The following is a 14,597-nucleotide window of genomic DNA, read 5'->3' on the forward strand; positions in this document are numbered from 1 at the left end:
TAATGAATCTCACATTCTTAGCAAGATATTTGGAGATTTACTTTTTAGTCAGGTTTTCATTCTGATTCATTCTGGCTGAACGGAATGTAACATTTGTTTATAATATTATAATCTATTTTGCATGCCATGAGGGAGACTTTTCTAATTTCCTCCCTTAAAATTTCATATATAGAGACTAAACTGGGCAAGGGAACAAGAATATGATAATGAAATTTCTTTGGTTTAGAAGAGAAACTTTCTCATATTTTAATATTGCATTTCAGTATGTAGAATAACTTCTGACTCTCAAAAGAAAATTTGAAGCATGGTATTATATAGTATTGATAAGATACCCTGGTGGTTTACCCTGAATGCCATCCAAAGGGTATTTGTTATTGAAATACCTGAAGGGCCTTCCAATAGTTTTACAGAATGAACACCAAAGATAGAATTATAGAGATATATTTCAATGAGAGTTAAATTATATATGATGAGAAAAATTACTGTTATTATTAGAGTGTTATTTTAAATGCTTTTCCGGTTTCTAATATTTTTGTAGTCAACAAATAATTGGAAAGAGTACACCTAATAAGTGGAAGCAGGGCTCCTGGGTGGCTCAGTGGGTTAAGCGTCCAACTCCTGATTTAGGCTCAGATCAAGATCTCACAGTTTGTGAGATAAAGCCCTGCATCAGGCTCTGCACTGTCAATGATGGGCCTGCTTAGAATTCTCTATCTGCTCCTCCCCTACTTGTTCTCTCTCTCTTTCTCTCTCTCTCAAAAACACATGAAAAAAAATTTTTTTTAATTGGAAACTTTTCTTTCAAATTACAGTAATATCAATAATTGCTCATAATTTTCCTTTGATTCTAACATGCAACATTCTAACAAGATTGTTGCATCTAAGATCTAAGATCTAAGATTTAGAGATACAATCTAATGTATAAGGCTTTAAATTGAAGTTTTTTTTAAATTGTTCTGATTATACCTGTGATGCTTGCTTATTTATTTATTTATTTATTTATTTATGTTTTATTTATTTCTAGGGGAGAGAGAGAGAGAGACAGCGTGAGCAGGGGAGGGTCAGAGAGAGAGGGAGTCATGGACTGAAACAGGCTCCAGGCTCCGAGCCAGCAGTCAGCACAGAGCCCTACGCGGGGCTCGAACCCACGAACCGCGAGATCATGACCTAAGCGAAAGTCGGACGCTTACCCGACTAAGCCACCCAGGCGCCCCTAAATTGAAGTTTTAATACATCTTTTTCACCTTGGTACTTTCAGTATTTATAATATGTTTTAGGAATTTATTATACTGTTTTGGTTAGGTCCTCATATTATTTTCTTTAAAAGAAAAAATATTTTCAACAAAAGAAAGGGAATTTTTTTAGTGTATACCTTACTATTATTGAATTTAGTCATCTTAGGATTTACCTTTGGCTCATTTGTTCCATAATTTTGGTTATATAAGCAAGCTTTATTAATGCTCTAGTTTTTCCATGAGATAAAATGAAGAGGCTTACAGTTTTGTTTTGAAATCTTTGAAAGGGTTGATAACAAGAATCAGATTTTTAGTCAAAATTATTGATATATTGATTTGATTAAGAGAATAAAAATCAATTTTTCCTAACACCTTCTTCTTTAATACATGAGAGTAATTTCTTTGATTAAATGATAAAAATATCTTTTTCAGTTCAGATCACTGTAACTCAGTATTTTTTTGAATACTGAATTATTTTTAAGCTTTATCTCAGAAGTGTATTTTATGAAAAATACTTTTTTTTCTTAGCTTGCACTAATAGTGAAGATGTTGAGCATACAGTGGACAGCTCGTTAACTCGCACTTGCTCTACCATTTGTTCTAACATCCCCTCTGTTGCAGTAAAAACTGTCATAATAAATGAGGTCTATGCAGCATTCCACTTCAGATACGGTTTTGTTGAAGTGGAATTATTTCACATATAGCAAGTGTTTCACTTATATTGGTTAACTTAAAAAATTATTAGTAAAACTTAAGCCAAAGAACTCATCAAAACAATATTATGTGAGCTCTTTAGACTTTTAAGAAATATCTGAAATGGGTTAGATTTGTGTGTGGTTTTGGTATATTCAGCACTCCCTAACACAATGTTGACATTAGGAAACAAGCAGAAATAGTTTTGATCTGACTCTTAGAATGTACTTTTAAACATGGTGGACTCAAGATGGAAAAAAAAAAGTAGACCTTTTCTTATATAGGGAAATAAGAGGAATAATGGGTGATTCCCAGTTATCAAAAACCAGAAATCTTTCTAAGGCATGTGTTCAATAGAATTTGGGTTCTAGAGCCATTGTAATGATAACTCTTCTAGGAGTTAGAATATTTTGTCAACAGCCACTTTAGCTATTCGAGCAGTGGCAAAATCTCAGATATATAAATATATTTAAATATCTTTACCATTTTGTGGAAAACCTTAATTAAATATGTGGAAATTCCTTCCATTCATTTTATTAATCTTTGTTAAGCTGGGAGTTTTAGTTTTTCTCTTCTTACATAAATGAATTAAAGCAATTCCCATATTTCCAAAGAAACAGAAAACATCTACTCCAGGCAAGTTTTCCCTTTGTATATGTTTGTATCTGACAGAGCGTCTCATATTTTCCTTTATACTTTTCTATTGTTTACAATTCCTTATGAACTATAATATAGGTTAAATTCTCTTTAAATATTTTTGTTTTATAGGAAGTGATAAAGTTAATAGAAAATATATAGAACTTAGTGTAAGAATTATGTTTCTTCCTTGAGCAGTTGATTTGCATGAGCTTGGGCAAATTATTTTAACCTAATTCTTAATGTTACTTGATGGTAAATTTGAAACTAATGATAGATCTTTCCACCTTTGCTTCATGGACTTTGAAAAGAAGTATCAAAGGATATTTTTATAGAAGTATTTTTTAAACTGTGAACTATTCAAAATTGGTGGTGGGATTATGAGCATATTAAAAAATTTTTGCAGCCTTTATAAACTCATGACTAAAAAGTGTAAGACAAATTCCATTTACTAAAATATATTCCTTTTAGTTAGTGGGATCTTACAGAGTGGTCTCCACTATCTATATGTAATATAAATAGATAAAACAAATGATCCCTGTTATTGAACATAAACTAGTTTTTCTACATTATTATTTTTTAAAAGAAAGTAAATACAATGATTGTACTTTTTTGATGGAAAAATGCCATAGGCTCATATCATAATATGTTCTCAAAATATTTATTTTAAACATATTAAAATAAAATTTTAGTATTTTAAAACTGACATTAACCAAAACAGAAAGCTTTACAGGAATTAATAGAGGTAGATTCATAATCCTATTTTGTCAGAGATAATGAATACTTTCCTTTTTCATACTCAGACACCGTGCTAGCCCATTAGTATTACAGTGTTAAAGGTTAACATGGATTACTAATGATCACATCTCTCTAGCTCTCCATTTAGTTAATAACTCCTGCACTTACAGAAAAACAATGTGTGTTTGTGTTTGTTCTTTGTATACAATAATATCTACATAGTTTCAAAATTAGACCAGTATAAATGACTATGAATTTTCCACCTTTCAAATTACATTCATACTGTTTCACTATTAGGGAGAATGCGTAGACAGTCTTGGCCAGTTGAAAAAGTCACTTTGGAAATTCTTTTTAAAAGTGGTGGAAACACGTAGAATGATTTTTTTTTGTTTGTTCTTATGGTGGCATTTTTCCCCCTAAATATCTTCAAGAATTGGGTGATCCAAATAGTTTTTATTTTGATGAATAAAATTTAGTTTTTTCTACTTTAGTTTGATCTCTCAGTAACTTCTATAGATGAAACTTCAGTCTGCTTTTAAAATTTATATATTTACCCATTTCATTTTATAGGCGATTTTATGAAGATGGAGCAATTGTATTGGGTGAGGAAGCAAATATGCTTGCTGGCATGCTGCTTGGACTCAATGCCATTGATTTCAGGTACTTAATCTAAATACATTCAGTTTTTAAGTTATTCTATCTCATAATAGTTTCTACTTAGCTTTTATTCTTGGTTTGCTTATAATAAGTAAAGCACACAGCTGGATATCGATATTTGATTCATGTTGTTCCCTTGCTAATAACATCAGCTTTCTGACAGGGTTTGCGCTCAGAAAAGAGACTGTCTCAAAGCTAAGGTATTAACTGACGTGTTTGTTCTATACTTTGAGCAAAAATATTAGACTGTATCTCCACAGCAGAAAGATTATATACCCTTATAGCACTGAAGGAAGTTTTTGGATCTTGTCTCCTAGTATTTTTCAGCTACTGCTTTAAAATGAAGGGGTACCTGGGTCGCTAAGTCGATTAAGCGTCCGACTTCGGCTGAGGTCATGATCTCACGGTTTGTGGGTTCAAGCCCCGCATCAGGCTCTGTGCTGACAGCTAGCTCAGAGCCTGGGGCCTGCTTCAGATTCTGTATCTCCCTCTCTCTCTGACCCTCCTCTGCTCAAGCTGTCTCTCTCTCAGAAAGAAAGAAAACATTTAAAAAAAACTTTTAATGAAAAGAGATGCACTAAAAGTAGATTGAAAGCCAGAAAGATTTTCATTATCTCATATGTTGAAATAAACAGGTCCTGGTTGATATCTTGGGTATGTTATGTTTGTATTATGTATCTGGACCATCAAAAATATTGCTAATATTTGCTTTTATCATCAACAAGATGAATTGATTTCAGACTAAGAGTATAAGTTCTAAAAATATAAATGTAAATTTTTCATACATTCATGGAAGTATCTTTTTGCATTTCTTTTTTTTTTAATGTTTTATTTATTTTTGAGAGAGAAATAGAGACAGCATGAGCAGGGGAGGGTCAGAGAGACAGGGAGACACAGAACCTGAAGACAGGCTCCAGGCTCTGAGCTAGCTGTCAGCACAGAGCCTGACGTGGGGCTTGAACCCACAAACCGTGAGATCATGACCTGAGCCGAAGTCGGACGCTTAACCGACTGAGCCACCCAGGCGCCCCTACATTTCTTTAATTGATCTAAGATTTTACATTATGCCAAAAGTAAAAGGTTTGTTTATAACAATTCAAACATAAGATTAATGGAAATATTATAATTTTATTGAAAAATATCACTTAAAAATCCCAGAAAATCAAGAAAATAAGTATAAAACTTAAATGAAAATCTACTGTTAGATCTTTACTCGAAATATAATGCTGCTCATTTCCACTGGGGTTACCTTTTTTTTTTTTTTTTTTTAGTAAATCACTTCCTTTTCAAAATATTTTCATTTTCTCTAACTTTCCTCTGTTTAAGATTTAATAAGGTAGTATCAGAGTATTAGCTTAATTGTTTAGAATATGAAAATGATAGATGCAATATGGAAGTTGTCTTTTTGATCCTTCTAAGTGTGTTAATTTTTCACCTGTCATGCTACAATGACAGGTGTCTGAATCCTTTACAATTCTGTTTTTTGGTACAAAAAGAAAATCTGGGATAAGAACGTGAACTGTTCGTTTGTTGTAACCCATTGATACTGTATAATCAGCTGAAAGCAAATGTCTTAAAGATACATTAGTGATATTTCTGTAAATGAAGGAAAGCGCTTTATAAAGTATTGCCGCTTTGGCTCACTCCTTATTCAAGCATAAAAAATTATGTACATAACCTTGATATTAACATATTAGAATGGAATTTCAGCAGGCAGACTTCCAAAGAAACCAGAACGTAGGAGTTCATGAATTTGTTTTTTGAAAGATCCACCTACATCTTATAAATGTTCTTGTTTATGTTCCTAGTAGATGTACCTTTTAAATAATAGTAACCATAAAACTAAGCACTTTTTTTTTTATTATTGGCTACACCATCATACAAAACAAGGATTACTTCTTTACTGGTTTTATGTGACTCCCAGTATGACTTTAGTCAAGTAGCACATTTCCTGTTGCCATGGCCTCGAAAAGGATTGACTAAAGATCAGAAGGATTTTTTTTTAACTTTCTTTTTAGGTCTAAGACCCAGGCCCTTTCACTTATTCATATAGTTTAAAAACCTTTATCTTCTAATTAGATCTTTGAGTAAGATAGCAGCACCTAAGAATTTGTGTGAAAACGTGAACTAGTCTTCATTTGAAAATCCTCTAGTGGCATCTTAAAAATCCTGTGAAGACCAAGGTAGTGTCAAATAAATAGTTTTTGAACAGATTTCTCAGAAAATTTTTCTTTTGCATGATATACTCCTATTAGAGCGTATTAACTTGTGCAGTCCTTTGTCATTGGTATTGAATGTAGCCTTTCTTAAAGTGTTTATTAGTAACAAGTAACATTTAAACTGTGAGTAAAAAATTTACCTACAATTTGATGAAACCTATGTCTCTAACAAGAGATTGTTTATAACACTTAATATCTATTTAAAGGCTTATATATTATGTGACGTATTTATTGTCTCTTAGCTTCTGCCTGAAGGGAGAGGGATTGGATGGAAACTTTCCTGCTGTAATAGACTACACACCATATTTGAAGTTTACCCAGAGGTATTTGATGTTTTGAAATATGTTATTGAAATCTTAATTCAGGGGCAACTGGCTGGCTCAGTCAGTTGAATACCCAACTTGATTTTGGCTTGGCTCATGATCCCAGGGTTGTAGGATTGAGCCCACATTGGGCTCTGTGCTCAGCATGGAACCTGCTTAAGATTCTCTCTTTCCCTCTGCCTCTCTTCCCTACTCATATGTGCTTTCTGTCTCTAAAATAAAAAAGAAGAGGAAGAAAAGACATCTTAATTTATAGTTGAATGTCTTTGTATAATATATTCATCTGATTAAAATTGGTTTTATTTTAGTATCAGAAATTATTCAAAAATACCAACTCCATTTGCAAACTCTGTTGTATTTAAGTACATACACTTTTTAATAGTTGTAATTTCAGCATAAATAGTTTTTGGAAAATAGCATGTATTTCTGTTGCTATCATCATGATAATAATAACTTTGATAGCTTTGTAATAGTCCATTGAGAGTTGAAAATTATAATTCATCATTCACATTGTTTTCCCTTATAGAGGAAAGGGTAATGAATGCTTTTCAAATCAGTTTTCTTTTCATTTCTTCTGTGAATTTACAGAATTTTTCAGGCAAATACAATGAAAAATTTTATGGTTCTTAAAGTGTGACTTTTTAAAAGTTGTACCAATTTAACGCTAGTATTGTATCAGAGGTAAGAATTTCCTGCAGTCTCATCAGCATTGAAAATTAATCAGATGATATTTATAGATTTTTTGAAGGTCTGCTTACATAATTGGTTTCCTAAATAGAATGATTAGATACTTTAAAAGTGTTATGATTAAGCTAGAGCTGTAAGGGGAACAGAAAGAGAGTAATATATGTATATATGTAATGTATGTACACACACACGCACATGCACACTCTTGAAGACCTATTTATTGAGGACCTAATGTAGGAAAGAAACTTTCCTACCTGCCAGGGATACATAGATGTCAGTAGTAAAAGTGCTTCATGAAATTGAGAAAAATAATATAGTCTTGTCACCAGGATAGTCACCATCTAGTGAGAGAAGTCCCTATTTGAGAGGTAAAAGTGTGAAGATACTTTAGGTGGTGAAGGAGTAGTAACACAGTCTTAGGGTACCAAGATTTCTAACTTGAGTAAGTTGATCACTTGGGAAAAGGGATAATTCTAATACATTACATCTAAAAAACAAATATAGCAAGGATTTTGAACAGGCATATAATTATACTGTTTGGGATATATTGGGTTTTAGGACATTTTGTGAAGACACTAGTTCTAAAATAATATTCATAAAAAAACACTAATAATAATTATTAAATGCTTATGTAGATCAGGGATTGTTCAAAGTGCTTTCCTTCTATTAACTCATTTAATCCTCAAAAGCCAGTGATATAGGCACCACTATTCTAATTTTACAAATGAGAAAATTGAAACACAGAGAACTTAAATAACTTGTCTAGTCATACAGCTAGTTTGTGCAGAGGGGGCCACAGGTCTGGAATTAAAGAGCAAGGTGACAGCTGGACATAGGAATTTGGCCATTGACATGTAGGTGGAAAGGCTATTTTTAATGATTTAGGAAGTGACTTAAAATACAAAGACAAATGTGAATACTAATTTTTCTTCTGCATACATAAGAGGCTATAGTAATTACTATAACACTTTTAAAAATACAATATTGGAACTTTCTCCATTGGTTCCCTCAGAATGAATTTAATGATAAATGCTCTGTGCCTCCAACTTGCTTAACCACTTTTTGTCCAAATTTTTATGCAACTTCTTATTTCTTTGATGCACTAATCCTACCGTGTATGTCTAGCTTCCTATAGCTTCATGTGGTGAGGGATTTCTACTGTCTTATTATAAAAAGGACACTGAAATGAGAAGGGAAGTACTAGTTTCACCTTGTCATAAATAAGTTAGCTTTACTGACCATGGAGGTCTTCTTTTTAGAAAGATTTAAACAATCTTCATTGTCATAAAGAACCAATATTTTAACATTCAGTTGCTTCCATAAAATATACCTATATTAGACACATTAATAAAACCTCTATTAGGTTTCTAATTTTAAGAAGCTATAAAACTCTATCCTTAAAATTACTGCTTTTAATTTATTTGGTAAGTAATACATCCTGTCAATGGGTTTGGGGGGTGTCACCATTCAGATTTATTTGATAAGTGATACATATTCATTATAGAAAAATTAGAAAATGAAGACAGGTAGATAGAGGAAAACTTAAGTCACTCAAAATCTTAACCTCTAAGAAGCAGCAGCGGCTAGAGGCATTAACATTTTGATGGGTAGCTTTTTAGCCTTTTCTATGCATAGATATACTTTTTCTTTAACATGGAATTATAATGTACATATAATACTTCTTTCCCTTAATAGTGTATAATGAAGTTTTTTTTTTTTGTCATTAACCATCCTTCCACAGCTTCATTTCCCTAAGTGAAAAGAATTTCATTATCTTACAATATGTTTACCCAGTAATTGTTGGACCTTTAGGATGCATTCAGTTAGTTGTCACTGTCTTACGCACTTTTGCAGTTAATAATCTTGTAACTACATCTTTTACATAGACCACGATTTCTTGAAGTTAAAGTGGAAGTAAAATATCTGGGATAAATAGCACATATATTATTAAAACTTTTGAAATACACTATCAAATTGCCCTCCAGAGGCCATACTAGTTAAGTTTCTATAGGCAATATGTGAGGTTGCCTGCTTCGCACCATTGCCAACTAAGTATTAAAAGTGTGGCCAATTGTATAAGTGAAAAATAATATCCTATTGGGTTTTTTCCCTTACTGTTGTTTTAATTTGCATTTCTTTGATTGCTGGTGAAGCTGAACTTTTAAAAATGTTTATTAGCCATTAGCCTTTGTAAATGGACTGGTGTTATCCTTCTGAAGCTAATCGAAAACATCGTAGATATATTTCATATTTAAAACTGGTTTTTAGTTTTAGGTTGTGTATCAGTGAGAAAACTTAGTTTTTCTGTCACTGCTTGATAAAACTTTAAACATCTTTAAACATATTTTCTTAATAAATAGATTTTAGGCCTGAAAGTCCAGTAGCTAATGATTGTTAGTCTCTTATGATGCCTTCAACTTTTTACTTTTCAGTATAATGTTGCCATCAGTGTTTTTAAAGCTAAGTCTTTGTACTCACACATGATTATATCCTTAAAGAGCCAAATTTCTACAAACAGAATTGCTGACTTAAAGAGACCGTTAACTCATGTATGCTGTGAAATTGCCCTTCTTAGTCTGCTTCCTATGTTCCTTGTAGGGATAAAGTAATCATTTTGCTTTGGAAGACAAGTTCTTTGACCTATGTACTACATCCCATCCTGTCTCTTAAGTTAAGGTTTTTGTCCCAGCAGTTGTTCTGTCCTTTTCCATTAATTTTCCCTCTTTTCTCTTTAAAAAATTTTTAGTTTGTTTTTTATTTATTTTGAGAGAGAGATAGAGAGCAAGCAGAGGAGGGGCACAGAGAGAGAGAGAGACAGAATCCCAAGCAGGCTCCATGCTGTCTGCTCAGAGCCTGATATGGGGCTTGAACTCACAAAGTGTGAGATCATGACCTCAGCTGAAGTCAAAAGTTGGATGCCTAACCAACGCCTGATTTTCACTCTTTTCGATATCTTCCCACACCTCACAGCACACAGGCACGTTGTTATTTTCCCCATGTTAAGAAATGGTACAGAGAAACTTCCCCCATAGTTTCTTCTAGCTACTTCCCAGTCACCTCTTTTTCATTGTAAAACTGTGTTCCTAACATTTGTTTTGTTTTGCCTCCATTCTCTCTTGAACTATTCAAATTGAGCTTTAATACTTAGCCTGAAAGTGCTCTTGTCAGAGTCAGCAGTGGTGTCTCATTGTCAATTCCAGTGGTTAATCAGTTCCTCGTCTGTCTGGACTTTCTTCGAGCATTGTTTGGTACAGTGCTCTTCCAGTTTTCCTCTGTTCTCACTCCCCTTCCCCATTTCTCCTCATCTCCCCAATCTCTAAGTGTTGGACTATTTTAGAGATCTGTCCCAGATCATCTTTTCTGTCTGTACTCTCCAATTTTATGGCTTTAAATGTTATCTTTATGCTACTCTTTCCCTGATCATACTTCTACCTGGAACACTGCCCTAGACTCTAGACTCATATATTCAGCTGCCAACTTGCCATCTTCACTTGGATGTGTAATAAGCACCTCAAATGAGCATGTACAAAATTGAACTCCTAATTTCTCTCTCAAACTTTTCTTCCTTTAGCCGTTCCCATTCCAAGAATGGTAGTTCTGTCATTCTGGCTGCTTTGCTCAAAACTTTGGTATCATCATTGAACTTTCTCTGCCATAATCCACATAGAATCCACCAGCAAATCCTTTACCTCCTTAATTTAAATCTGGAAATGTGCAATAATCTTCATGCCTTCACCTCTGACTCCTATAGTGAATTATGAATAGACAGCCAAATTTCTTTTTGAAATGAAAGATCATTTCAATTCTCTGCTCATAATTTTTCCAGCAGCTTCTTTCATCTCACTCAAAATAAAAGACAAGTCCTTAGTTGATCTTGTCTTCAGTACTTCTCTGACCTTATCTCCTACTACCTGCCTTCCCACTTACCATGCTTCAGTAACACTGGCCGTTTTGAATTTCCTTGAGCATACCAGGCACACTTGTACATTAGGGCCTTTGTCCTTTCTACCAAATGCATTCTCACTCAGATATTTACATGTCTTTTCCCCCTTCTTCTCTAAAACTCAGCGTAATGCCCCCTTACTGATGAAGCCTTCATTGAACTTTCTACGTAAAATACTACTCATGCTATTCCTCTTTTATCCTTATTTTCTGCATATTTTCTGACTCTTGCTATCTAACAGGTGGTATATTATTTGTTTATCTCCTCCTACTAGAATGTAAACCCCAAGAAGGCAAGTACTTTTATGTTGACTCACACTTAAATCTCAGTGCTTTAACAATACTTAGCACAAGAATAGACATACAATAAGTAGGCGCTTTGAAAATTAAATGAGTATCTTCTAGTTTTTGTCATGCTCCTTTACAGGATTAAAAATACTCCTCTGAAGGAGGACACTTGTGGGGATGAGCACTGGGTGTTATGTGGAAACTAATTTGACAATAAACTATTTGTAAAAAAAAAAAACAACTCCTCTGAAGCAGATGGTACTTTAAGATTTCAAAAAGGTTAGTAGTCTGAAGATTTTATGGTCCATTATTTCCTTCTTTGTATATCCTTATTAAAAATAAGTGCTTAATTATTAGAGGTAAAGGAATAAAGAAGGTGAATAATAAGAATTCTTACTCTTTTTAACAATTAGAAATAATAAAACATTATGTAGATTTTTGGTAAAGGAAAACTAGTTTTCCTTTTGTATCATTGCCACAGTAAAACTTTTAAAAATATTTTGCTCTTTAAAATATTGGAATGTTCTTGAAATTCTTAAGTATCATTTTTCCACCGAAAGTATTACAGAACTTCTGTGTCCTTTAGAATAAGAGATACCTTTGTGAATATCAACTTTTCTTTGTCCAGAGCCTAAAATAACTCTTAGCAAAACATATAGACCAGACCATTCGTGATCTGGCATCAATTTGCCTTCTTAGCCATTCAGCTTTTTTAGACAGCTATAATATTATTGGTCATCAAAATGTTGAGAGGCAATGTAAAATTGTTTAAAAATTTTGTAATAGAATACCAGTTTCACTTACTAGGGTGACCTTGAGCAAACTAGTTTTCTCTTATTGTCTTCCTTTGTTGAGTGAATCCGTTAAATAGTAGAGCAATACCTCATGGAGTTATCATGAGAATTAATGAGGTAATATATACCTTGGAATCATTGTACCTAAGTGTTTATTTTCTTCCTTGTCCTTACAAGAAACTTCCTTATTGTTCTTTGCTTTCTACTTTTTAAATTAAAAAAAATTACTAATTTAATTTCATTGGTAGTCCTATTAATCATTCCAATTGTCTGTTATTGATTCAGCTTTGGTAAATTATATTTTATTAAAATGAAACAAAACCTATGATGATCAGAGATTTCTTTTAATATCTTTTAAAGTCTCTTTTCATTTATGGCTATGTTAACTTTTGCTTTTTGTGTTCATAGCTTTTTTTGGCTTATTTTTAAAATCATTCTTGTCAAAGATTTGTCAGTTTTATACAATTTTTTCCAATTTTTATTGAGAAATAATAGGTATACATCACTAAGTTTAACGAGTACAGAATAAAGGTTTGATTTACATACATTGTGAAATGACTGACTACCACAATAGATTCAGCTAACATCCGTCTTATATAGACACAATAAAAAGAAAAGAAAAGAAAGAAAAAATATTCTTCTTGTAATGACCACTTTTAGGATTTATTTTCTGAGCTTTCTATATTCATACAGCAATGTTATTTCTAGTCATCAAGTTGTATTTTACATCCCTAGTACTTAGTTACTTTATAACTGTAAGTTTGTACCTTTTGACCGTCTTCCTCCAATTCCCGTTCCCTTTCTCCAGTTCTTCTTCCCTCTGTTCTCTGCTTCTGGTAAACACAAGCCTGATCCATTTTTCTCCAAGTTTGTGTGTTTGTGTATGTATGTGTTTTCTATGTATGAATGAAATCATATAGCATTTGTCTTTCTCAGATTTATTTCACTTATTAGCATAATGCCCTCAAGGTCCCTCCATGTTGTTGCAAATGGCAAGATTTTATATTGTGTTGTACACAATACCATGTCTTTTCTAGCCATTCAGCCACTGATGGATAAATCGTTTCCGTATCTCAGCTATTGTATATAGTGCTCCTGTGAAGGTAGGGTGCAGATATCTTTTCAAGTTACTGTTTTGTTTTCTTCGGATATATTCCCAGAAGTGGAATTTCTGGATCATATGGTACTTCTGTTTTTAAGTTTTTGAGAAACATCCATATTGTTTTCCATAGTGACTGTATCAAATTTACAGTCTCACCAGTAGTGAACAAGGACTCCCTTTTCTCCACATCCACACTAGTATTTATTATCTCTTGTCTTTTTGAGGATAGCCATTCTAACAGGTGTGAGATAGTATCTCTTTGTGGTTTTGATATTCATTTCCCTAATGACTAAAGATGTTGACCATCTTTTGATGTACCTGTGAGCCTTTCATATATCTTCTTTGGAGAAATGTCTATTCAGGTCCTTAGTCCATTTTTAATTGGATTATTTGTCTTTTTGCTATTAAGTTCTAGGAGTTCTTTATATATTTTGGGTATTAACTCCTTATCAGACTGATGATTTGCAAATATCTCCTATTCAGTAGGTTGTCTTTTCATTTTGTTGATGGCTTTTTCCTACTGTGCAGAAGCCTTTTAATTTGATGTAGGCTCATTTATTTATTTTGCTTTTGCTTTTGCCTTTGTTTTTGGCCTCAAATCTAAAAATTATTGTCAAAATTAATGTCAGGGAGCTTACTTTCTGTGTTTTCTTCTAGAGTTTTACAGTTCCAGATTTTACATTCAAATCTTTAATCTATTTTGTTGAGTTGATTTTTATGTCTGGTATATGTAAATAGGAGTACAGTTTTATTGTTTCACATGTGGCTAATCAGTGTTTTCAACTCCACTTATTGACAAGACTGTTCTTAATAGTTGTATATTTTTGGCTCCTTTGTCATAAATTAACTGACCAAATATGTGTGGGTTTATTTCTGGACTCTCTTCTGTTCCATTGATCTATATGTCTGCATTTATTACAATATCATTCTATTTTGATTACTGTTGATTTGTAATGTACTTTGAAATCAGTAAGTGTGATGCCTCCAGCTCTATTCTTGCTCCAGATTGATTTGGCTACTCACTGTGTGTGATTCCATACAGATTTTATGATTGTTCTACTTATATGAAAAATGCTATTCGCTGTTGATAGGGATTGCATTGAATCTTAAGTTGCTTTTGGTAGTATGGTCACTTTAACAGTATTATTTTTTCCATTTCATGAGCACAGAAAGAATGTCATGAAATTTATTTGTGCCTTTTTCAGTTTCTTTCATCAGCATCTTCAATGTAGAGATCTTTCACCTCTGTTACATTTTTTTTGCAAGGTATTTTATTCTTTTGA

General features: G+C 32.8%; 1 protein-coding gene across 2 annotated transcripts in view; it reads left to right on the plus strand.

The window, feature by feature from the left end:
* RUNDC3B (RUN domain containing 3B) overlaps positions 1 to 14,597 on the plus strand; it is a 152,265-nt gene that overhangs the window by 78,088 nt on the left and 59,580 nt on the right. For both annotated transcript variants that reach the window (XM_077766817.1, XM_077766818.1), the window contains exons 5-6: positions 3,873 to 3,962; positions 6,421 to 6,501. In XM_077766817.1, coding sequence (XP_077622943.1) covers positions 3,873 to 3,962; positions 6,421 to 6,501 — 171 coding nt within the window. The remainder of the gene's footprint in view (positions 1 to 3,872; positions 3,963 to 6,420; positions 6,502 to 14,597) is intronic.

The sequence above is a fragment of the Crocuta crocuta genome, unplaced genomic scaffold (assembly GCF_008692635.1).
Source record: "Crocuta crocuta isolate KB4526 unplaced genomic scaffold, BGI_CrCroc_1.0 scaffold165, whole genome shotgun sequence".
NCBI lineage: Eukaryota > Metazoa > Chordata > Mammalia > Carnivora > Hyaenidae > Crocuta > Crocuta crocuta.